We start from the raw sequence: 24,392 nt of genomic DNA, 5'->3' as shown, positions 1-24,392 counted from the left end.
CTGATTAGCCTGCTACTTCTCAAACACTTAAGAAAAAACAGTTTTTTAGAAAAACCTCATTTCATAATATAGTTCAAATGTATTGCCTGCTTAATAAAAACCCAAAAAAATAAATGAAATTCCTTTGGATTTCCATGTCAATACTGTGCCAAAATGTATTTTTAAAACTGGGGTTAAAGACTGGAAAAAACAGGGTTTTTTTGTAGGAAATGTCCATCCAGAAAAGAAAAGTACGAACTTGCAGTTTATTTTGCTTGCTTTCTTTTCTATATGATTTTAGTTATCTCCATGCATTTGGTATTTTCATTAAGTTCCGATACTCTTTGTCAGAAGGAGGGAAAAGACCAAACCAATCTCAAAAATTTGAAGAAGGCACAGATTAGGGTTTAGTGGAAGCCTAAGCAGGGTTTTTTCTTGTCCTTGAAAGGAATTTCTGCTCTAAATACTTCTTCTAATGGGGATATTAGGTATATTCCAGCTTATCTGAGTCTAGCTCGGATTCCACAATTCTTCCTTGTTCCTAAGGGGGATTTTCTAAATACTTGTGTATCTTCCATGATCTTTGGAGTGAAGTTTGTGTTTTATCATAGATATTTTTCATCTCATATTTTTCTGGACATCATCTTAAGTATGTCTGTTCCACTGAAATGTTCTTTGTAAAGCTACTCAACTGGTGATTTCTTTTTTTTCTGTTTACTATAGTAATTTTGACCTGAATACCAAAGTGGCAAAGACAAATAAAAGATGGACTTCAAAGCAGAAGGCTAATCAGCAGAAGAGCTCTTCCAGTAGGAGTCAAGTACTGGATGATAGCACTTTCAGTGAAACATCCCAAGATGAAGCAAGGTACTGAATATAAGGAATGTTATAAATAAAACTTACTTAATGATAAAAATTGATCTGAAAGCTAAAGGTTAGCTTTGTAAACCTAGTATGTACAATGATTCTTGTTCTTTCATGTGACAATACTGTCTGGTGCCCTTTGTGTTTGAAAACGTTTATTTTTTGCCTAGAATCCTTTGAACGTACTAGTCAATTTAATGATAAGGTCACATGTACACAAAATCTGAATAAGTACCTGAGTGTGTGCACGTGTGTAAATATATATAGTTTACATTTTTAAAATAGAAGAGGAGAGACTTATAAGGGAGGAAGATTACTCTTTCACTGCAGGCCTCTCAGATTTTATGCCCTTTCCCCCTCCCGCAGATGTGTCCCCTCCCAACTTCATCCACTCTGCGCTTACTTGTGGGAGCTGAAGTAACAAACAGAAGATGTTGACAGTGTACAAGTACTATTGAGCAATAGCTAATACACTGGTGTACGATAAACACTGTTTTAGTCAGAAATCTAACAGCACTGTGTGGGCTTATGAAGAAAATTAAATCCATCCTAACGAGCCCCAGTATGCTAGAGAATCCAAAATTATGGTTCCTTGACATATAGGAAAAGAATTTTTAATACTGAAGAGAGCTAAACGTCTACTATTGAATAGGGAATGCAGCTAACTCCTTATCTCTATACCTACATATCTGTAGCTGTAAGATTTCTATCACTTTGAGTGAAGTGCAGTTACTTCAACTATTTGCTTAATATCTTATTGAAAAAATAGTCTTCCGATAGACATAATAGCATGGATTTTTTTTTTTTTCATTTAACTACATCTAACAAAATTCTCATATGAAATTTTAGTTTAATTCATTTCTGAAATTAAGTTTTCAGAGCGACTTTAGATATTGCTCGTAATGCAGTATAAGCATTCCAGTACTGAAATATATTTCTGTTTTCCAGACGTGCAGCAAAAACAAGAAGTAAAAAGGAAAAGGTACCGTCAAGTTAGTTTCTCGATAAATAGGTTTTATCAGCTTTTAATTGCTTAGATGGGAACTGCATTTATGTTAGCAATCAGCCAGATGCACAAATTGCTGCTGGCATGCAACTTTATCATATTTGAGCCAAATGTATGTGCTGTGAATTACAGTGAATCATTTATGCATTTGTAATGATCTCTAATACTATGTGATTATATACAAAAACTACTGTATTGTTTGTAGGTTAACGTATGGATGGATGTAACTGATGACCTTAGTTTAACTCACTCGTCTGGCAGAACTTCAGAGGAATTACTAACTGCAAACTACACAAAAGCTATGCTGCTGTTAGAACAGCTTAGTGTGAATCCTGAAGGTATGTTTTCAAGTCACTTTGTCTTCAGCTGTTACAAGTTCCTCTTTCAAAACATAATTTCTTCCTATGCATTCCTTGGTATTTTAGTTTTATACTTCAATCTTATGTTTCTTTATGATCAGAGATCCCCCTCAAAAGATGTGAAATTATCCCACCTAACTTTAGGCATCTGCCTGTATTGTTAGCAAACATGCCTTAGTTTATCATTGGTCTTCTGTCTAGTCAGAGCTGGAGAAGCAGGTTCTTGCAAAGTACAGTTCAGCTCCTTTTAATGCAGACATCTAAAGTTAGCAAGATGTTCCTTTCCCTCTTCATATCCCCTCAACAAATAGTGCAGCAAAATAATGGCTTTGCTTAAACAATCAAACAAAAATTATATAAAAAAATTAGCTGTCATAAAGTACTTGCATATGTGCACATAGCATTATATAAACATAAGCATCGCTTATTACCTCCATTAAACTCTTCTAAAATTTTGTTAGGCAAGGATTAATCTTGGCTAAAGGTCAAACTCCCACCCAGCTGCTCCCACTGCCTCTTCAACAGGAGAAAATAGGATGAAAAAGCTTGAGGGTAATGCAAAGGCATTTATGTTAGCAAGGGCTAACTTACCAGTTACTGTCACAGGCAAAACAAACTCCGCTTGGGGAAACTTAACTTAATTTGTTCCCAATTAAAATACATTTGAATAGTGAGAAACAAAGACAAAAAATTTAAAAAGAACACTTCCCCACTGCCCCTCCTCAAGGTCAACTTCACTCCGTCACTCCCAGCTCCCCTGCTCTTCCCCAATCAGTGCAGGGAGACGGGTTCTGCAGTCAGGACGCAGCAGTTTCCTTTTGCTGCTTCTTCCTCACGCTTTCTTCCTGCTCCACATGAGTCCCTCTGTGGGCTGTAGTCCTTCAGGGAAAATCTGCTTCTGCCTGGGATCTGCACAGGCCACAGGTCCTTCAGGACATATCCATCTGCTCTGGCAAAGGCTGTTCCACAGCACAGAATTGTGGCTATCTGCTCCAACGTGGTCCTCTCCAGAGGCTGCAGGGAAACACCTGTTCTACCATGATGTCCCTGTGGGCTGCAGCAGCGTCTGCTCTGGCACCTGGAGCACCTTCTCCCCCTCGTTCATGGGCCTGGGTGTTCACAGGACTGTTTTTCACATTCTTTTCCCCTTCTTTGCCTGTTTGGTGTTTTTTCCTTTTCCGAAATAAGTTTTCCCTGAGGTGCCGCTAGCATTGCTGAGAAGCTCATCTGTGCCCTACAGTGGGTCTGTTGGAATTGCATGTGTCCAGAATAGGGCAACCTCTAGCCTCTTCTCAGAGACATCTCCCCACTACCTGCAATCTTCCCACTATCAAAACCTTGCCACCTTCCCCAAGCACAGCAAAGCATTAAATAATTTACATTTTAATGTATTTATGCTTACGTGCAGCTTTTTGTCTTTTCTGTCTCAAAATAGATTCTGCTATTTTTTTTGAAATTCAAGACATACTTCTTGAATATGAACAGATGATAAAACGTGGGAAAAAATCACATACAACTCTCTACAGAGAAGAAGGGAAATTGCAAAGTGAAAAGGAGGAGTCACAATTGATGGTGGAAGATGCTCAAGATATGAAATCCATATTGGCTCAAAGTGATATCCAAAGCCTTACGTATGTAGCTTTGCATTCTGATCATGCATTATCTTGTCAAGTGTTAATGTTCCAGAAGATGCTAGTGGTATGGGCAATAGGAGGAGAAGTTTCTCATCTTTTGCATTTGGATCTTTGAATCCTGTTAGCATGTAATGCTGTAAAGGACATCATGCCAGGGGGAATAAATGCCTAGATATTACTTCCTTGTAAAATCTTCTAGATGTTCTGCAAGTTCATAAAGTGGAATATCTACTTTTTATGTTGGTGCTTTAGTTTCTCAAATATTCTACTCAATCCCAGATGTACTTTGAAACAAGAAGAGGAAAAGAGACTCAGAGTAGAAATGCTGTATGAGAAAACAAGAAAAGATCTCAGAAGGAAAGAAGATCAGTATTGTAAAGCGGTGGAGAAGAAACGGCAACTTGAGTTACACTCAAAGAATTTAGAAATGGAGTTAGTAACACTGAAAAAGCTCTTGAAACAGGTATATTAAATAATGAATTAAACACTTATTTTTCCACTTCTTGTTTGATTAGCTTTCATTTGTATTTCAGGCAAAGCCTGACTTGGAGTTACTTTTCTAAATTACTACAGAACATCCTGTATTTCATAACTTTTTATATAACTATATATATATATATATATATAAATATTTATATAACTACAAATAATTTATTATTTGTCGGTGTATTATCATAACCTGTGGGGAAGCAATATTTACAAGAAAATGAGCTCCGATATTGCTCAAGATTCAAGTAGTTTAATTCTGTTGTCGTAGGCTGAAGAAGAGCGTGATATAATGCAGAGGCAGCTCTCTCAGGAACAGAGTGCCAGAACCCCACAAGAAGAAATTTTGAAAAACAATCTTGGGAGAGAAAAGGACTCAGAAGAAGAGACAAGAAGAACTATAGGAAAAGATTCAGAGGTAAACAGGGTTTTTTCTAATTCAGTAATTTTTACCGTGTTTGTTCTAAAGTCATAAGAAATCTTATGAAAGAAATCTTACGAAGAAATCTTTGTCTGCTTCTTGATGGATTATTTACAGTTTACCGGTGTAACTTAACTGTGTGAATACCTTTTCTGCTTTGCCTGATGTCTAAAAGTTCTGCAAAGTGTGCACCTGAATTACGTGTCCAAGTAGGAAACTAATCAAAGATGCTATTTTTGCTGTTTCTTAAGCTATGTGTTATTTTTCATTTTGAAGACATTTTGCCATCACTGCCTAAGGTTTTTAGCAGGGAAACACCTATGTCAAGGTTGACCAGGAGGAAAGTTGTTTGATACTCTTTGTAGTCCCATTACTTGATTTTTAATTACTTATTCCGTTATCAAACTTTCTTACTTCAAGCGTGCCTTTCTTTTCCACCTCCACATACTAAAATTTTATGAAGGAATAACAGCAATGAATTAAACTCTCTGTAGGAATTGGAATTGTTGGAGGAGAAAAAGCAGTCATAAAGACTGTATTAAAAATTCCTGGTAAGAGTTTACTGAATCCACTAAGAATGTGCAGCACTTGGAAGAATTATTTGTTCTTCCCTGTGGTGCTCAATAGATATAGGGTGAATATTTTTATGTGGAAAAAAGTTATATATATAATAAACAGGAAATATGTAAGACTATTGCATTCCAGGTATGACTGAGTTGTACAGGTAGCTTTCAGTAATACAAAGGGGTAAGTGTTAAGAAGACATTTGAGAAGGAAAATACCCTTTTTAGCCTTGTTTTTACCAGATTTGTGACAGCTAAATTAACTTGAAAGGGAGCATTTTAAAGGTATGCACATATGAGAAAGCGTTGTGATTTTTTTAAAGCTTTATGCTTGTGATACTTTAAATTTTATTATTTGGTTGTTGGTTTCATTAAAAAAAAGAAAGATGTATTTTTGAGATGTTCGTTTAGGTTTAAGGGTGTGTTACACTTCCCTCATGTGCATACATTGTACACGTGCACGGGTTCATAGAGCAGCTTTGGTACTACCTGAAAATTCATTCTCATCTTTGAAGTCATGCTTCAATATTAGAAATGTTAAAACACGGTTTAATACTGAAGTTTTTTCATAGATTCATTACCCAACTAGCTATTTATTCATGTTTCCTGTCATGCAGGAATTCGAAACTGAGAGAGAGAAGTATCTGTTGTGCAAAAATCAATTGCTACAAGATGAGATGGCTATGCTAAGACTCGAACTTGATCAAGTAAGAGGGAGGCACGAGGAGGAAGGGTGGAAATATCTAGAGGAAAATGAGACCTTGAAAGAAAAAAATGAAGATCTCAAAAAGGAACTTAAACTGAATGAGGAAGCCTTAACACAAGCAGTTTTGCAGTACACTGGACAGCTGAACATATTAAAGGCAGAATCTGCAGTACTAACTTCCAAACTTGAGCAGGCAAAAGAAGGCAGAGACAGACTAGAGGCAGAAACTGAATCATTTCGTTCACGCCTGGGCACTGCTGTTCAAGAACTGGAACGTCATCAGTCATCAAAAAGGGATCTCGAACGGACACTTCAGAGAGAACGTGATGAATGGCTTCGCTCGCAAGACAAGCTCCATTATGACCTCTCTAATGTGCGAGAAACCAACAAGACCTTGTCTGAGCAGCTGACTAAAGCTGAAAGCAAGTCTAATAGTCTAGAAAATGAACTTCACCAGTTGAAACAAACGCTCAGCGAAAAAACATTGCTTTTAGAAATGACACAGAAAAAATTAACTCAAGCCCAGTGTCAGGCAAAGGAAAGCGATCACGCTCGACAACTTGAGAAAGATCAAGTAAGCAAATTTCAAATAAAGCAGGAATCCATGCAGGAGCGATTGGCCCAGCTTCAGAGTGAAAACCTTTTACTCCGTCAGCAACTGGAAGATATGCATAACAAGGGGATCAGCAAAGAAAAAGCAGTGAATGATGTGCAGGACTGGTTTAATGATCTTTTCAACAAACTCAGAGCTGATACTGAAAAGCAAGTTCACCTAGTGGAAGAGAGAAACAAGGAATTAAATATGAGGTGTTCTGATTTAAGAGAAGAAGTCCGTAAACATGAGTCTGACAAAGTAGAAAGAGAGGTAAAGTATATACTTAGAAAAAATAATTCAAAGTTTGTCAATTCTTTCAATTATGTTGTTTCTAAAATGCAACAGGTATAAGTTAAGTGCATGGGACCAATACTGTTTTGTTTCTTGTTTGTTGTGTTTCTCTTGGAATTGTGGAAAGTTTTGGCAAACAGGATTTTACTGCTCAGATATTAACAGAGAATGGAAAAAAAGATATCCAAGTGTAAGCTCTGATCAAGAAAGGTGATTCTTCTCCAGAACTTCTTTCATCTCTTTTCCTTAGGCTATTCTATGCCCTGTAGAATGGTTTTACCTATTTGGTGGGTTTTATGTACGTATTGCACTGATGACAAAAGTAAGAGCAGTATAAAAGGAAGAACCATCCAATATGCGAGAGTTGAGAAATGAAGATGCAAACAAGAGAAGTGATATGGATGGATTTATACTAAACTTCTACTGAAAAAAAAAAAATCACTTGTCCATAAATTCCTATTCCTAAATTTAAGAGTATGACTACTCTCTAGGTGTTATTTTATGTATGTATTTTAGTTTTTTCAAGAGATCTGCCTGTTTCTTGCAAAGTTAATTTCAGACACTAACCTAAGTGTTCCCTTCTCTGTTTTATGATGTATAGTCATATTTAAATATGTGCTTGATTTGTGGTTCTATGAAAGACTAATTAACTGGACAGAAGATCCGTTAGGATATCAGTTTCTGCATGCTCACACAGTACATAAACATGAAACATGCTCCTGTGCAGAGCACTAGCGTTATGTCGCTCAAACATATATGAACCAAGTGTTGCTCACATTTCTGCATGCAGATGTTCTTTGTCAAGAAAAAGGGTGGACGATAATAAAGGTGGGGGTAAGAGTAATAGGTAGATAGGTAAAAAAGCTCTGGGTAATGTAAGAATGCATTATTATGCGTGTTCCTAGGAGTAGATTGGGTCTTCTCTGATGATAGAGTATTTTAACAGTGCCAAGTAGCACAATGGTTTCAAAATTGCCTTACACATTTTGTTTAATCTTCTTCCTGGAAAATAGGACTTAATCACATTAAGTACTTAAACACTCTGGTGCAAGGTTTGTCTCCCTTAATAATTTAAATAGTGATTAAATTACCTTTCTTTCTTCATGTCAAATTCAGAAACTGAGTGAAGTAAAATACAGGTGTGTCAGATAACCACCTTATTCTTCATTTGTCAGTTACTTGGAGGGGGAAGACAGAACTTTGCAGCAGGCCTTCGGTCATTTTAATCTGTGAATTGCATCGTATTGTTACTACCAGAATAGCAAGTTCCTTTTGAAGATTATATGTATATATGTGAACTATCCAGATTTTTGTAAACCTAATCTGTCAGTATACAGGCAGTCGTTATTCTAAAACAAACTCAGTAAGAAGACTGCAAAAGGATGTGATTCAACATATGCATGGTGTATCTCAAAAGAGCTTTCAGATCTATGTATTGATTTTGTTATATTTCTATATATGGAGAAATAGAATAAAGAATGATCTAACACAAAGTCCTGCCTTTCATCAGAGTAATATCTGCAGTCAAACTGCTCTTGCATTGCAACAAATTTCTTCAGGTTTTGGTAGAAAAAATACATGATTGCAGTGTGTGCTTGTGTATTGTTCTGAGGAGAACAATATTTGAGCCTTGTTTATGCTTTAGGAAGCAGTAATCCTCATGAACAGTTGCTGATAGTTTGGAGGTGCTCAGGTGACAAAGAATGAGCGGTCATCGTCTGTGCAGATGCCCGTTGGTAGCAGGCAAAATTTTGGACCTTTGAGTTCAATCTGAAGACAGGTCTAATTGTATAATCAAATAAGTTAGTGAAGGCATATTTCATGTTCTTATCGTTTTTTTTCGTGCTTGTTTAACTGTTTCATTAGGGTGTGATCAGACAGCTGCAGCAGGAGCTTGCCGATGCTCTTAAGAAGCAATCTATGTCAGAAGCTTCACTTGAAGTTTTTACATGCATCCGCAGTGAGCTGGAGGAAGACAAGGTGAACTTGCAAAAGGAATTGGAAAAGCTTAAAACGAAGGTACATAGTGTCTCTAACTATATGAATAAATGTGAGAATGGCTGATGGAAAGTAGGAATAAGTGTTGCCCTAAAAGCCTAGAAAAAACATCGACAGGACAGTCGTAATGACCTGTGAATTAATTTCACTGTTTTATAGACTTGGTGTCCCTGTCTAACATGAGGACACCAAGTCCTTTCTTGCACAAAGGTTTGTATTGGCTGAGGTGCTTTTGAAAGTAAACTGTTGTGTCTATAGTTTATTGCATTTGGTTTGACCAAGCAGATTGTCTGTTTCCTGAAGAAAAGCAGAAGTACTGGACTGCTGCGTTTGGGCTTTTTGATGCTGTGTTTGCCCTTGTGCCACCCTCCACCTCCCCATTCCTGCTAACATGTTGTCAATTCTGAATGCTTTTAGAACTGATTCTGCACATACGTATAGACATATTTTTTTTTCCTTTTCTTTGGCCCCACTGTTGTTTGTCCTCTTTAAGCAGATTTCTGACAACTGAAGTGCAAGCTACTTTCTGAGATGGGGACCACCCTTTACAGTGTTCTCATAAAAACTGGAGTAGACAGGCTTCAGAGCTCTGAAATAGAAATAGTTTTAAATCTCCTTATGAGGGAGTTGAGAAGTCACTTCAGGAGGATGAACTTTTTAGTTCACATTTTCATGGAGCAGTATTTGCTAGTAGAAGTGGAGGTTTGATCAAGTCCATGCCAACTAAACTGTGTCCTGAATTGCCACATCTACACGTTCTTTAAACACCTCTGGAGATGGTGACTCCATCACTTCCTTGGGCAGCCTATTCCAACGCTTGACCACTCTTTCAGTAAAGAAATTTTTCCTAATATCCAATCTAAACTTCCTCTGACACAATTTGAGACCATTTTTTCTTGTCTTGTTGCTAGTTACTTAGGAGAAGAGATTGACACCCACTTTGCTGCAGTTTCCTTTCAGGTAGTTGTAGAGAGTGACAAGGCTTCCCTCAGCTTCCTCTTCTTCAGCCTAAACAAGCCCAGTTCCCTCAGCCACTGCTCATAAGACTTGTACTCCGTCACTAGCTCTGTTGCCCTCTTCTAGACATGCTCCAGCACCTCAATGTCTTTCTTGTAGGGAAGGGCCAAAAACTGAATACAGTATTTGAGGTGCAGCCTCACCAGAGCAGAGTACGGTGTCGTGATCGCTTCCTTGGTCCTGCTGGCCACGCCGTTTCTGATACAAGTCAGGATGCTGTTGGTGTTCTTGGCCACACTGCTGGCTCATGTTCAGCTGGTTGTCTGCTAGCACCCCGAGGCCCTTTCCTGTAGGGATATGTTAAGATGAGATTTTCCTGGAGAGCCTAGGGGAGTTTAGTTCCTGCATTTTAATGAATATAAGATGCTTGGAAGGCAGCCTGATCCATTCCCCACATTTCCGATCTGAAATGAATGGAAGTTTTAGTATTTGAATTTTTTGTGTGCAGGTAATTGATGAAAAGATCAGATGGGCTTGCAGGTACAGTACAGCTGACAAATGCTCTTCTGGTTTTAGGGCAAGGCACCCTCAAGGGAAAAGGCTGTAAATTTCCTCATTCCCCTGCTTCTGTGTTTTGTCTCTGTTGTGGTGTGCGAGGTACTTGTATTTGTCAGCGTGGTTCACCAGATGAATTCTCTTCCCGATTGCATTAGGGTGGGATGAGCAAGTGACGGTGTGGTGCTTAGCTGCCTACTGCAGTTACACCATGCCAGGTGATGGATTAGATGGATGTTGTGGGCAGGGACAGATCTGTGGTTGAAAGCTGGGAGGGGAGACTGGACGTGGGAGATCCATATTATCTTTGCAGCTTTGTCACACCATGCCCTCAAGACCATGTTAGCTTCTGTCGTAACATCCAGCTTTTTACCTGCTCTGTAAGGAAGCTTGACAAAGTAGTATACCCTACCGAATTTGTATCTAAGCCTTTGTGCTTTTCTCTTTTTTTTTTACTCACAGAATGCCACTAAAAGCATCTAGTCAGCTTACATTCTTTATACTTGAACTGAATCACCAAGTTCTGTTCCGTTAAAATGCATCTGTTATGCAAATCTTTGTCCCTTTGGGTAGAAGCATAAGTAGCACTGCCAGTTGGAAAACATTTTATTGCTCTCAGGAGCTGTACAGCTGTTGTAGAAGCTTCGAGTGTAGGATACGTTCTGTGATGGGCACTAGAGGAATTATTATATTACAAAGTATGTATCATGAACTCTGGAGGACCTTTGGAAGAAGGTTATAGGGTCATTTTGTGTGTGTGTGCACGTGTGTTATCTTATCCCCAAAGCCGCAACTTTATCTTGTCACTGCTAGTGTTCTTTCTTCCCGCCAGCTTCAATTGCTCTTCTTGGTTATGCTTCCTGAGGTGTTTTTTCCACGCTGTATTAACCTGAACCATAGATCTTGGAGGTGGAGAGGAGAGCTTAAGCCTCTTTCCATTAGAGTTACTGCTTTCTATTGCAAAGTTGTCTTTCCTATTACCTTAGACTTTTCTTTTGCCACTGTTGCTTTCTCATATGCAAAAGCAGAATGTCATGCCTCTGAAATCAAAGGACTTGCACAGCATGTGTGGAGATCACTTGAAGTTAAGGTCCCACCTTGGAGAGCGTGTTGTTCAGCTTGACAGGGAAAAGGCTGGGCTCTTGGAATAGGTGAGCCAAGAGCATTCTCCAGACACCCCTAGCCAATACACAGGAGAATCGTGTCTACCCTTTTTTTGAGTTTTTACATTCTTGGCTTTTTCTATTGTCCCTGCCATTCACAGTCTGAGTATTTTGTGATTTGGGGATCATCCAGGAAGCAAATAAAAGCTAGCTGAGTATATGTGTAAATTCTGGAGTGGTTCTGCTGGAAAGAGTGCCCAATGTGGTTTGGTATCAGTTGAGCATACTAAGCAAGGTTGCAGTTCCCCCGTTCTTCCTTGAATATCTTCTAATCATCTTCTGACCGATTGGTTTCTGGGCAGGGTTAACGTGCTTATTGTTTCTAGTGCAATGTGTGGAGAAGCTTGCTGCATATTTTCATGGTAGTGGAAGCTTAAAAGCCCTACAGAAAAACATGCTGAAAGAATTCTGGGCAATTGAACTAGTGCTTGGGAAACAAGAAATGACTGCCGGTTTCCAAGGGGCAGTCCTCCCCATTTCTCCTTTTCTGTAGAGGAAAAAAATGGAAGTACAAAGTCAAAACAGCTGCCAGCTCTCCTCTAGTTTGACGGAGAAAAATCTAAGAGGAAGAACAACATGTGAATAAGTAAATACCCACAAAAAAGATGGAGGTAATGGCAGAGGCAAGTAAAACATAGAAGAATTCCGAAAGATAAATTCCTCCACAAGCCCCTGCCTGCAAGCCCCTGCTTTTCTCATGAAAGCTTTGGATTGATTACATTCTCCTATGGTGTGCATACCTATGCAAGCCATGCTGTGAACAGAGGAACTGCCAAAAGCGTTCTCCACCATCTTTTCCACCTTTCTGCCTTGAAGCATTAGCAAGTGGCGGCCTTCGCTGCAGTGGAAGCATCTGTTTATGTTCTTAAGTATTGGCCTATTTGATGTGAAACATGAAGCAAAAAAAAGTTCTCAGAAATTCTGTCCCTTGGTGTGCTGCAGATCTTGGCAAATGGACAGAGATGCAGAGCAGCTTCTCAGTGGAGAATGCTCGATGCACATACTGCATGTAGATATTGTTCCTATGTTGGTTGTGTCATGTATCTTTTCTGTTTTGAAAGTGCGAGAGTGAAGGAAAGAAAGCGAAGAAGCTGGTAGAGTTGAAACATCCAGTTGAAGTGCATCTAGAGCAAGAAGTGGAAAGAAATACTGAACTGCAGAAAGACTGTAAGAGGTATGGCTTTTTAGTATGATAGAGACATACCTGAGTAGAAGTCAAGCTTTATTGAACTTAAGTGTAAAAATAGGTGTATGTACTTGTTTGTGACCAAATTGGAGCCTCACGTTAGTTTCTCACAAGGGGCTTCTGTGATTATAGTCTTCAATTGGTGCCAAAAGAACTGCAAGTGCAGGTGGCCCTGCAGTGCTGTTGGAGGGAAGGAATCCTTTTTATCCCTCTTTTCACTTGAAATTTGGACCCTTCAAGTGATTTGTGGCCCGGGAGTGCTGGGGTTTTTTTTCAGTAATTCCTGGTGTGTCTAGCACATTAAAGATGAAGTAAGCCATATCTGTGCTGTTTATGTAAGAGTATGTGAAAAAGGCTGGTTGTTCTTTGCTTCATTGTTTTCTTGACTAATTTACTGCACAGGTTAAAGCAGCTTCTCAGCAGATCTGTGAAGAAACTAAGGATGCATGAGCAGAGAGAGTTTAATTTGCAGGAAGAAATGAAGAGCAAGTATTCTGATATGGTCAATGATGCTGATAGATTGAGAACAAAGGTGAGGTCTGGTTTGTTTGGGTTTTTTTGGTAGTGGAGTTTTTTTCTTTTGGAACCAGTGTTATTCTTTCCGTATACTTCATTTCATGTTGATTTCTTTTTTTTTGACTTGTCTATATTTTGGAATTGATTGACTTTTCTTGATGCTCCTTCTACTGCTACAGTAGTAGATGACTATAATACTGATGTAGTTATTACAGATAAAGATGAAAATGTTATGTGCAAAGTAGTATCTGCAAGGGCACATCAAGAGCAGGCTGTGCTGTAGAGGAAGGGCAAGCCTCATGGGCCAGGGAGCGGTCCCACAGGCCCTCACCACGAAAAGCAGAACGGGTCTGGTGACAGCAAGGTCAGCCAAAAGTGCAGATCACCAGGCAAAGTCCACAGGCACAGGCAAGTCTGCAGTCCCTCCAGGACATCAGATCCACAGATGAGAGTTAGGGCTGAGAGCACTGAGGCCCGGCACAAGCCTGGCTGCAGCTTGAGGCTGTGGCAGCATCTTCTAGATGTGAAGATTAATTCCTTGTCTGGGAGAGAGAGAAGTAACACCACCATAAATCAGAACTGCATGAAGTTGGCTTTCCCCAAGGTGACCCCTTGAGACCCATCTTAGGCGCAAGTTAGGAAGCAGCTCAGATTTTGCTTTTCTAAACAGTGTCATTGGCTACCAGGGTGCGATGCAGTGAAGTGATGCAGAAAAAAAATCTCTACTGCTGTTCACTAGAAGTTGTCTCAGCCCATCTTTCCCTTGTCACAGGAACCCAGAAGCAGAGTCCCCAGAAGTGCTCTGGTTGTTCAGTAGCATGTAACCTTTTATCTACTTCTCCACTCATTGCTCAAATTTGTTGCTAAAGCAGCCGTGTTTCAAAGCGATGTTTGTTTTTAGAAGATATTATTGTGGAATGAGTCAACTGCCTTTGCTGTGGCCCATTTTCAGTCCAAAAGTTGTGGGAAGGGCATTACATTTAGATTTTCTTTTAACATGCAAGCATCTCACATAAGAGTAGCCCTAGTGCTTTTCAACCTAACCTTGTGGGTGAATGCTGCTAGTTTGCTGTCTGTTGGTCGGTGACCTACTGCAGAAGAATTGAGAAAGGATGGGAACCTGAGTAATCCTATCAGAAATTTTTTGAGAGCTGCTCTTGTTTTAAGAGCCTGGTTTAACCTTGGTTTTAATATTGAGTCAGCAGATCAGTGACCCTTACTGATTCTTCAGAACTGACAAATTTTAGATCCCTCTGAGTTCCTCTTGTGCTGTCTGCAGGTTGGTGAACTTTCACAGCAGCTGGAGAGAGAATCTAAAAGATGCATGCAGCTAGAAGCACAAAATCAGCATTTGCAAGAAGAGTTGTCCACCATGCGTAAGAGCCATGAAAAACTGGAGAAGAGCAAACACCAGCTGAAAGAAGAGGTGGCTAACCTCAAATATCATTTGGAGACTAAGATGGTAGATCACAGCCAGATAGAAAAATATAAAAAAGAGGTGGAAGAACAAGCTAGGCAAGAAATAATACACAAATTAAAACAAGTCAATATATTTTTGCAGGTAAGTGAATTTTTCATTTGTCTGTAGAATCTATTGTACTTCTATTGTGGTTGTCATTTTTTAGTAATTTAGTTTTGGTGCCTAATCCTGTGTGTTAGTGCTGTACTTCTGTCATTCCTGAAGGGCAGTGGGAGAAGGGGATATGGTAGGGCAAGAATGCATTCATGTGTGTGTAATGTGCCTGCAAATCCCTGAATCAAAAGTTTGCCTGAGGTAGATTTCCATTTTGCAGTTCTTGCTGGGGATATCCCTGTCTGCTGATTTTATTCTCTCTGTTAATCCTTGAAAGGGTATTGTAATTTACAGTTGTCCTGGCCAGACATAGAGATCCTGCTTTGTCATTGTACAGGTGAAAATGCTCAGAAAAGAAGCCACCAAAGTTGGATGGTGGGGGAAGGTGGTGTGGAGTTGCAGAATCCTCATAATTTCTTTGAGGAATCTTTTTCTATATGCCCTGTCCTACAGAGACAGTTTTCTTTCATTAGTAGCTTCGATGGGTAATATTGCTAAGAGGGGGGTTGGTTTGGAATGAAAAGAATTAATAATATGGTAGTTCCAGTGTTCTGTCTTGATTACTGATGGCAGTGAGGAGCCTCGCTAAGTAAAGCTGGGCCCTTCAAATTTGGTACATGCAGTTGACTGGCATGACAACTTCCCTTTTTCTTTGTGATGATTGAGAGTGCATTATCTGTTTCAGACACAGGCAGTCTCCCAGGACAGAGTAGAACAAATCAGAGCCAGTCATCATGCTTCACTGACAAACCAGCTAAAACAGAGAATTAGAGATCTTGAATGTGAATGGGACAGGTTAAAAAAGACCCAACAAGACAATATTTTAATAAAAGAATCCACAGCGACAGAGGTGGAAAGGTACAAACAGCTGTATCTGGAAGAAGAAAAAAATAGAAGAAACCTAGCAAATAAACTGGAAAGGTAAGCCCAAGGTTTTTTAGAGTGGTAAGAAGATACTGCCTTTTTCTCATGCATTTTTCCTCCTAAAATTCCTCTTCTCCATCTGGTCAGCGTATTATGTATGTAAGCATGAGATTTGTAAGTGAAGTCCCTTAAGACCCTTCTCCTTCATTAGAAGTGTCGTCAATTCTCTCTACTGTTACAGCAGTAACACTACCGATTGCGGCATTGACAGGCTATTTTTTAAGTTGGTTGTTTTAACAGGCAGCCTTTTTGCCAGTCTCTAGTAATCTCCTCTTATTCTGTTTGTGTCAAAAGATAATTTTCATGTCCTTTGCTGCTGGAATAAGAAAGGTCCTTTCAGAGAGCAGAATTTGATTTTGTGAAGAAAAAGAAAAAAACTTTTGGCTTCCATTTTAGCATCTTGTCCGAGGTTTGAGCTTTCCTTGGGAAAGGGAGAGTGACCCAGAGTTCTTATGCAGTACCTTTCAAAAGTTATGTAAACACATGGCATTCACTGATTGTTTTGAAGCCTTATAGCTAAGAAATCCTACCTAGTGTTGCTAACTCTTGCTGCTTCTTGCAGGTAGTGTGACTTCTTAGAAATAGGCTCTCCAAAAATCCTCAGATCAAATGGTATTCTTGTTTTGAGCATCCTTAATCCCTTCCACTTTCAGAAGTCACATAATAGTCAAAGATGTGAAGGATGACTTTGTGAAAGCTTCACCCAAAGATAATTCTTTGTATGCTTCTGAATGTTTCAGAACTAAGGAGAGACTAGCAGAAGCCAAGGCTATGCTCCTTGAGGAGCGCCAAAGGAACAGATCTTTAATTGTAAATGGCATGGTCGGTGGTGGTCTGGCTGCAAGTCCGGTTCTGCATTCAACTGAACTTGGACATCTTGGCAACAGTTTGGGACTGAACAGAAGCCTGAATCTAGGAGGAAGCTTCCTAAACTCGATTGGGAACGCATTATCACCAAAAAGCAAGGTTGAAGCCTTTGTGGCTAAGGTAAGCATTTTGAAATACTGTTCTCAGCTACTGCTAAAGAGTATCTTCTATAAGCAAGGTTATGCTTTTTAGCCTAAAGTTAGAATATATTTATAGTTCCAAACCATATGGTCAAATATGCCAAAACTACTACTAATCATCAGAACTGTACACAACTATTTTTGGTAGAGGTGAAGAGTTTTGGTCATGAAGGGTGTACAAGTTCCCAAGAGTGCTCAAAGACCAAAAAAATACTGAAATCTAATTAACTGCATAACTGCCTTCTTTAAGAGAAACTGTGATAAAGAATACTGTGGCATAGAAGTTCACAGCTAAGCTTTTCATTAGATTTTAATATATAGTGTGTATGAGCTATTTAAAACGGCTAGCTTCACCATGAGTGCAGAATCATCAGACATCTTTCCTTGAGACACCTTTTCCTTCTTCACCGATCTTCATTCTAGCAGTTTATTCACTGGAACTTGCTGTATTGCATTAATACCAACAAAAGGATGCTTCAAAAATAGGGTAACATGAATGGGATCGTGTAACTTTTCACTTTATAGTTCAGCGCAGGACATATACTATGAGTTGGAAGTAGTTCCTCCTATGTGTTATTACATGAAAAGGTAAAATTAACTGTTCCTCAAAGTCTCCACAGCTTTTTAATTTTGCAGCAATATTGCAACCTGTGCAATACCTCTGGTCAAAGTATGCCCTGTGATTAGCAGGCTGTGTGATAGCACATCCCTTACAGAATGGTGAGATTATGAGATTTGGAAACCAGATGTCACTAGTTGTTCATCAAGTTTCCCATATAGCATAGGACTGAGGCATGGACAAGCTTCTCTATTTATTTGGTCACTATTCTATCCCTTTAGTATTCTGTTGTTGAATTAATACTTTGCACATTTATTCACTTTTAAGTCCAACTCAGTTCAGCAGTCCCTCCCACACCAGAAAGAACCTGTTTAAGCAATGTGCCTACATACTGCTCCTGGTTTAAGAAGTGGGAAAAAAACCAACAAAACAAAAACAGACAAAGCAGTATAGGTAATGTGTGGCATGACAGTTAGGGATAACTTTTCTTTATCAAGGTGGATGTGTTTTTCAGGTCAGAGGGTTGGACATACGTTACAGAAAGAACTTAGGAGGCAATTAGTACTGTACCATCTGCATGCAAGATGTAGTTGTATGGGGTTATTCTGCATGCCAGCAGTAGAACGAAGGCAAAATTCAGGGACCCACTGCAAAAGTGAAACAAGGAAAAGGCCAGGGCAAGAGAATGAGAAGGATAGGGAGCAGGGAACAAGTGAGGAAAAGAAAGGGCAGAAATGGGAGCAAGATGTTAAAAGAAGAAAAGGAAAAGAAGGAAACCATGCCACGTCTAGGACAAACCCAGCCCTAATTTAAAAGAAAAGAGTTAACCATAACCCTACAGAGACTCTTTGTTATCAGCTGAGGAGCAGAGGATAATTTGCTCTTACTATACAGAGTTTGCCTTCCGAGGTTTCCCTTTTATTTCTAATATAGTATTCAATTCTAAAGTTCTCTTCCTTGAATGAAGGCAAGTAAAACTATTGCGAAATCCTCAGAGAACGTACCAATTTCTCACCACTTCTACCAGGTTCTCTTAACAAAAAGTTGGAAATCTCAGCATGTCTGTTTTCCCTCAGTTAAAGCAAAAGGATGGTCTCTGGGAGTCAGAATTGCTGTTGTGAACCTCCCTGTTACTAAATCCAGCTGCACATCCTTTAGTGATATTTCTTCCTGTAATGACCAGTTAGAGAACACCTGATAATATTTGTAATGTCATTGTCTGTAGCCTCAAGTCACTCAGTGGGCAGTGTATTCAGGAAAGTCTTAAAACCTGATCTTCACTTTCAGAATCCTCTAGAAAAAATGAAACAGGGTTCTGGAAGGTGCAGTAGTAGCTAAAGGACGTGTATTGAAGTGGATATTGCACTTCCACATAGGACTGCTGGCTTAAGTTTCCTTAACTGTGTGCAGTGTGTCACTGGCAGTGTTTGAAGCCATACTGTGTCTTCGAGGAACTGAAAGTACATGATTCCTGACCTGTGCAGCTAAAAAAAGAGGACTAAATTATAAAACAAAGCTTTAAGTCCAGAAGTAGCAAGGGGATAAACTGCACATATGTCTCTGCATACAATAATAGATGGTGAATCTTGATCCGTTTCCAAATGCAAAATTACCAGATATACAGTCTGTGCTGTCCTTTCTGTAGGGGTGTTGCGCCATTCAAGAAACCAGTTGGAGCGTGAGCAAAGAAGTCAGAGAGGACAGTCTATTTCAGAGTGTGTTTCAGGTTGTGATGCTTAGTATGCTGCCTGTTCACTGGATTCGTTAAAGACAGAAGAGTTTCTCTGACTCTAAACCTTTTCCTTCACTTTACTGCTCTGCTTTACGTATGCCTCATTTTTTTCCAGTAACCTGGTTCCTTTCTACAGAATTCGAGCTGAGGAGTGCTTTCTTGGCTGGAGATTACAAATGCTCCTACCGCTAAAGCTCATAATGACAGGGAGTTAAGGAGTTGAAATTGCAGCATGCCTCAGATAGTCATCTTGGACTTCTTTTTTTTAGTCAAAGCACTCTGTGCAGATTTGTGTCTTGCAGTAGGTTGCCCATCTGTAAGATGACAGCGTAACTTCTACAGAACCCGTAACATTGCAAATACATAAAGCATCAAAGTACTCCATGGCAATCATTCAACAAACTAATATTTGCGGTTCAATTTATTTGCAGTATTAGCAAACTGTGAATGCATCAGTGAGTTTTGATTAAACCTAACAGCATAAATAGAAAAAAATCATCACCAGTATAAAATACCACTCAAGATTAAATACTGGCTACAAACCTTGTCATCACAAGTTTCTTTTAATTTTTGCAACGGGTATAAACTGGAGAGGGCCAGATTTAGACTAGACATTAGGAAGAATTTCTTCACCATGAGAGTGGTGAGACACTGGAACAGGCTGCCCAGGGAAGCTGTGGATACCCCATCGCTGGAGGTGTTCAAGGCCAGGTTGGATGGGACCTTGGGCAACCTGATCTAGAGGGAGGCGTCCCTGCCCATGGCAGGGGGGCTGGAACAAGATGATCTTTAAGGTCCCTTCCAAGCCTAACTATACTATGATACTATCCCTGCACCACACAAATTACCACAGACAATGTGTGGAGTGAGTTTAGTTATGTCTCTGCTGTATGCCAGGACAAGTGTCCTCAGCCTATCCCCCTAGAACATGCTCTGCCCCTGGTGAGACCTTTCTAGCACTTGCACCGCTTCTGACTTGTCTGCAGCCTCTACACTCCACTGCTTTACTGTGGAGTTGCACTTCATCTGCCAGAACACTTCCAGTTTTCCATCTTGAGATGGAGAAAAGAATATTGGTGCGTGGTTTTTTTTTCTATACAGTGGTATATGTCAATTCTGCAGCAGCTGCCCTTGCACCTCGTCTCTTCCAAAGCCATAGGGCTCAGCCTCGACTGAACTTTACCCTATGGATGGCATTTGTTTTTATTTCAGCATTTAGCTGACATCCTTCTAGTGTATTTGATGACAGACACTAGCCATACCTTCACTGTAATAACTCCACTGTGCTTTCTTCCTGTATATTTTTTAAAGGCCCAGTTATAATCCAGCTGGTGAGTTACAGATTGCTTTGTGCTACGGTTAATGTGGCTCAGCAATGAGAATGCTACAGCCTTCATTAAAAAAATCAACCCCCAAACCAAGATTTCTCTATTTGGGATCATATTTTTAGGTTTTTATCATGTTATGTGTGAGTTTTAAGAATGTTTTAGAAGTTTAATATTACAAAAATGTAGTTGTTAAAATATTAACTGTATGTTTTCTGTATAATTCTAGGTACGGCAGGAACTGGATGAAAAAATCACTAAAGAACTTGAACAGGGTAATATGTTGTTATCTTAGATAATAAATGGCTTGAAAGCTGTCAAGTTCCTGCGCTAAGCATAGATATTTTTTTTTCTGTTAGCTTTCCAATTTAGGCTTGAATGTGAAAACGCCCTGCTTAACAAAATACTGTGTAGAATGCTATGCAGTTGCCTGAAAAAACAAAAGCGCAAAGAAAATTCATCCGTTTCCATGCATAAATAACCTGGCCTAAGTTGAAGTCACTTTCACTAGTTAATCCTCAAGCACAAACGTCAAACATAAAAGAAGCCCTGAGATAAGATTGTTATCGACTTCAGCCATCACATCTTCCGTATACATCGATTGCTATACTATAAACTATACGCATTCTCTTGATTTTTGCTGTCTCTTACTGATTGCTTTTATTTGTAGTTTATTTGTTGCAGTCTGTTTTGAACAAGCAAGAATATAAACAGTAATGAAAGATACCCTTTCTTTAGGAAAAGGTCATTCAGTAGTGTTTAGGCAAATATGAGTTGAATGCGTGTAATACATAGCATAAAATATGCTCTATAATAAGGCCAGGTGTCAAAGGAGGAATTTCCCTTATTTCATAGTTGTTCCTCCAGAGTCACAACTTTACCTGCTATTTCAAAGCAGGTAGCCCAAGAGCATTTCCTTCTGTTCCTATATGGCTTTATAGAGAGTGTTGAGCTGCAGCCTCATGGCTCTCTCCGTATGTCTGAATGGACATAAATCCATTACATTGCATCCGTGTGCATTTTGAATATAATTGTGCATCCACTAGGAGTCATGGAATGTGTTTGACAGCTGCAGAAAGATGGCAAAAGTGGGTTTGCTATCGTTATGGAGGACTGAGTTTTTTTTCCGGGGCGAGTTACAAAGACTGCCCCTCAGAAAAGGTGCCAGACTGGCAGACTTGTCCTGACCAGATTGCAGTGCAAAGGTGTTTGCATTTTCACAGGCAGATTCTTCTAAAATTTGTCACAGCAAATGCAGAGTTGTTTTTTAGGAGTAGTGTTCCAGTAAACCACTAGCTTGAACGTTTAAGGAAAACAGACATTCAAAGCTGAAGAGGTCCACAGGGGGCTAAATTTAGCACTGGTGTAAGCAGGAGTCATTTGTGAATTCCCTGAAGATGTTCGGTGTACCATCTGGAGTTTCTCTAGCTTTGGAAGTACTGTTCACTGACAAGAATATGCAGGAAAAAAATGTTTCTTCCTTTGTGCCTCACCTTTTCATTGTTATGTTCCCTTGGATGTTTTCGAATTTCTTTCTGGGTTGTAGCCACTACTGGACTTGAAACTGAATCTGCAAGAATTTCAACCGTGGTACCTTCTAGTGGATCTTCAACAAATTCCGTTGGTGACCAGGATCCGGTTAGCAGGGCAGGTCAGGAATACCAGGATGTTTTAACCAAAAACTACCTGCTTTGAACAAAAGGCTAGGGAAAGGCTCTGGCAATCATTTTGTTTACACAGTGCATCTATGGTTTCCCATTCTACGGTTCCAGCATGAAAACGTGTTTATTGCAGTCTGTTAAATGGATGTAGAACACATTGCACTTACCTGTTGGTTTATTGATGCATAGTTGTATTTTCCACTCACAATAAAATACAGAACTATTTTTTCGAACTAGCAGATTGACTAATCGTCATTCTTGAGCTTGACAGACCTGTCAAAATGTTTCTTATGAAGGCAGCTGCGTTATTTTACTCCACTCATGTTCTCTATTTTATCACAAGCTCTGTTCTGCTTAATCTTTTCACTCTGTTTTTAATGTTTCCAGCATTACTTTAATTCTTAGGACATTATTTGGTGCGCTTTGAGCCGGCTGCTTCAGTCCCGGTGCAGTAAATATTTCTGGTGATAAAGTGAAAGTTTTGCCAGTGTTCAAGCTGGAGAATAGGGCACTTTACATTGCTGTCACTTTATGCACCTTAGATTTAAAATTACTGTGAATGTATAGTAGTGCCAAGAAAGTTGTTTGGTCTTTTTGGTGTCTTTGGTTTGTATCATGGAACCACAGAACAGGCAAGATTGGAACAGACCTGTGGAAGTCTTCTGATCCAGCCCCTGTGCTCAAGGAGGACCACATCTGCAAGGATAGAGACTCCAGAGCCTCCATGGGCAACCTGTGCTAGGGCTAAGTCACCTTCCCAGATAAAATGTGTTTCCTGATGTTCAGACAGAACTTTCTGCGTTTCAGTTTGACACTCACAGTTCCTACATAAACACCTGTGGTGCACCTGAAACAGTTCATATCAGGGGAAAAAAGGAATGTTGGTATATCAACTTTGTCTCCTCAGTACTTTCCAGAATATGTGGGATAGGATAGTCCATCCTTTTGTTGCTGTTGGCAGCTGATTTTATGGTGGCTGTAAGCTCAGGTGGTAGCCGGTGTGGTGGGACATTTGTGTTGATAAAACAAGCAGATTTACATATTTCAGGGAGTTACCTGTTGTTAATGAAGATCCGCACTTGTCATATCATGTCTACAAAAGTCACTAGTTATCAGAAAATTATAGAATAAAGTCACAGTTCTGGAAAAATAAGAATGGTTCTAGACTGTAAAAATCTGGGGGTCTTACCTACCAATTCAAGGACTTGAGTTAACAGGCAGTGTGGGTAGCAATGAATGCTGCTGTGACACTGTTTGTTTTTATATGAATACATTTTTGTGAAGCTAATACACTGTATTTAATTCCAGATATTCCTTTTCAACTTAATAAATATTTAATAAATTTTGTATTCCAGTACATGTCTCTATTGTTCTTCTTGACTTTGCTTTCCACACCCTTCCCTGCCCATACAACTCTCCAGAGTTCTCCTCTGCTCACTTCAGCTCTGTTCACAGCTCCAGCTTGTCCTGAAAGCCAGGCCAATGACCAGCATGCATTTCCACGGAGGAGGCTTGAAGCACAATAGCACTTCAAATCGATGATGGACTAGAGTTCAGATATTGTTAATAATCATTTCCCAGGCTCTTAGTTGAGAAGTTCAGCTTTTGGTTCTTCCTGGCATCCTTTCACAGAGACAGCAGGTGCAGAACATCTTTACCTTCACTTTATGTTGCCATCGTGATAAACTTGGACAGTTAGTTTGTTCCTGACGTGCTCTGTGCTGCCACATGTGTTACATGCTAGTCAGCCTTATCTCGTTGGCTGGGAAGGTGATAGAGCACATCCTCCTGAAAGCTGTTTCCAAAACACTTCAGAAAGTGCCTGAAATACTCTATGAATAGCTATATTTTATGCCATGCCTACTCCTGCACGCAACATCTGTCCCAAAGCACCTGGGACATATCTGCTATGGCCATTTGGCACATTCTGTTGCAGAGGAGTGTGCACTGCTCTGAACACCTTGATAGTAATCACTGAAGGACTAAAATCTGTTTATATTAAGTAGAGTAGTAGAACTTGTACTAAGTAAAAGATTAAAGCACTTATAATCTAATGTAAGGAACATCTTGGACATTTGGGCCAAAGAAGGACATATTAATTGAGGCCTTGTCATCAAGATTGCCAGTTTGGCAGAGAAACATAAGAAATCTGCCTCCGGAAGCAGGCTGCTACTCACTGAGCATGCATTGTAAGGAATTTGTACGGTGCAACAACCTGTAACTTCTGTAATAAATTGAGAGCAGAGGCTCCTGTCAGGTATGGTTGATTTGTGGAAAGTCACTAAGGACCCAGACTTGCACAACTGTAATAAAATAAGTGTCTCAACTTGGC

At 39.6% G+C, this 24,392-nt stretch overlaps 1 protein-coding gene across 1 annotated transcript; it reads left to right on the top strand.

The window, feature by feature from the left end:
- Positions 1-706: 706 nt before the first annotated feature.
- On the top strand, positions 707-23,417 carry LOC128851996 (ankyrin repeat domain-containing protein 26-like). The gene is made up of 15 exons (XM_054064852.1): positions 707-846; positions 1,792-1,825; positions 2,055-2,187; positions 3,644-3,839; positions 4,122-4,305; positions 4,600-4,746; positions 5,930-6,883; positions 8,771-8,923; positions 12,639-12,751; positions 13,166-13,295; positions 14,559-14,840; positions 15,538-15,773; positions 16,517-16,763; positions 20,629-20,674; positions 21,946-23,417. Exons 3-15 carry the CDS (start codon positions 2,067-2,069, stop codon positions 22,092-22,094), a joined length of 2,958 nt encoding a protein of 985 aa, XP_053920827.1. The 5' UTR covers positions 707-846; positions 1,792-1,825; positions 2,055-2,066; the 3' UTR covers positions 22,095-23,417.
- Positions 23,418-24,392: the final 975 nt, after the last annotated feature.

Source organism: Cuculus canorus, chromosome 1 (genome assembly GCF_017976375.1).
Source record: "Cuculus canorus isolate bCucCan1 chromosome 1, bCucCan1.pri, whole genome shotgun sequence".
Lineage (NCBI taxonomy): Eukaryota > Metazoa > Chordata > Aves > Cuculiformes > Cuculidae > Cuculus > Cuculus canorus.
This window is presented reverse-complemented; position numbering and strand designations above follow the sequence as displayed.

Bases quoted from the DNA above. Each gene is read 5' to 3' on its own strand.
- LOC128851996 (XM_054064852.1), top strand. From the start codon at position 2,067: ATGGATGTAACTGATGACCTTAGTTTAACTCACTCGTCTGGCAGAACT. The intron at 14,841-15,537 runs GTAAGTGAATTT...TATCTGTTTCAG, and splicing joins AAGTCAATATATTTTTGCAG to ACACAGGCAGTCTCCCAGGA. The intron at 20,675-21,945 runs GTAATATGTTGT...TCTGGGTTGTAG, and splicing joins CACTAAAGAACTTGAACAGG to CCACTACTGGACTTGAAACT.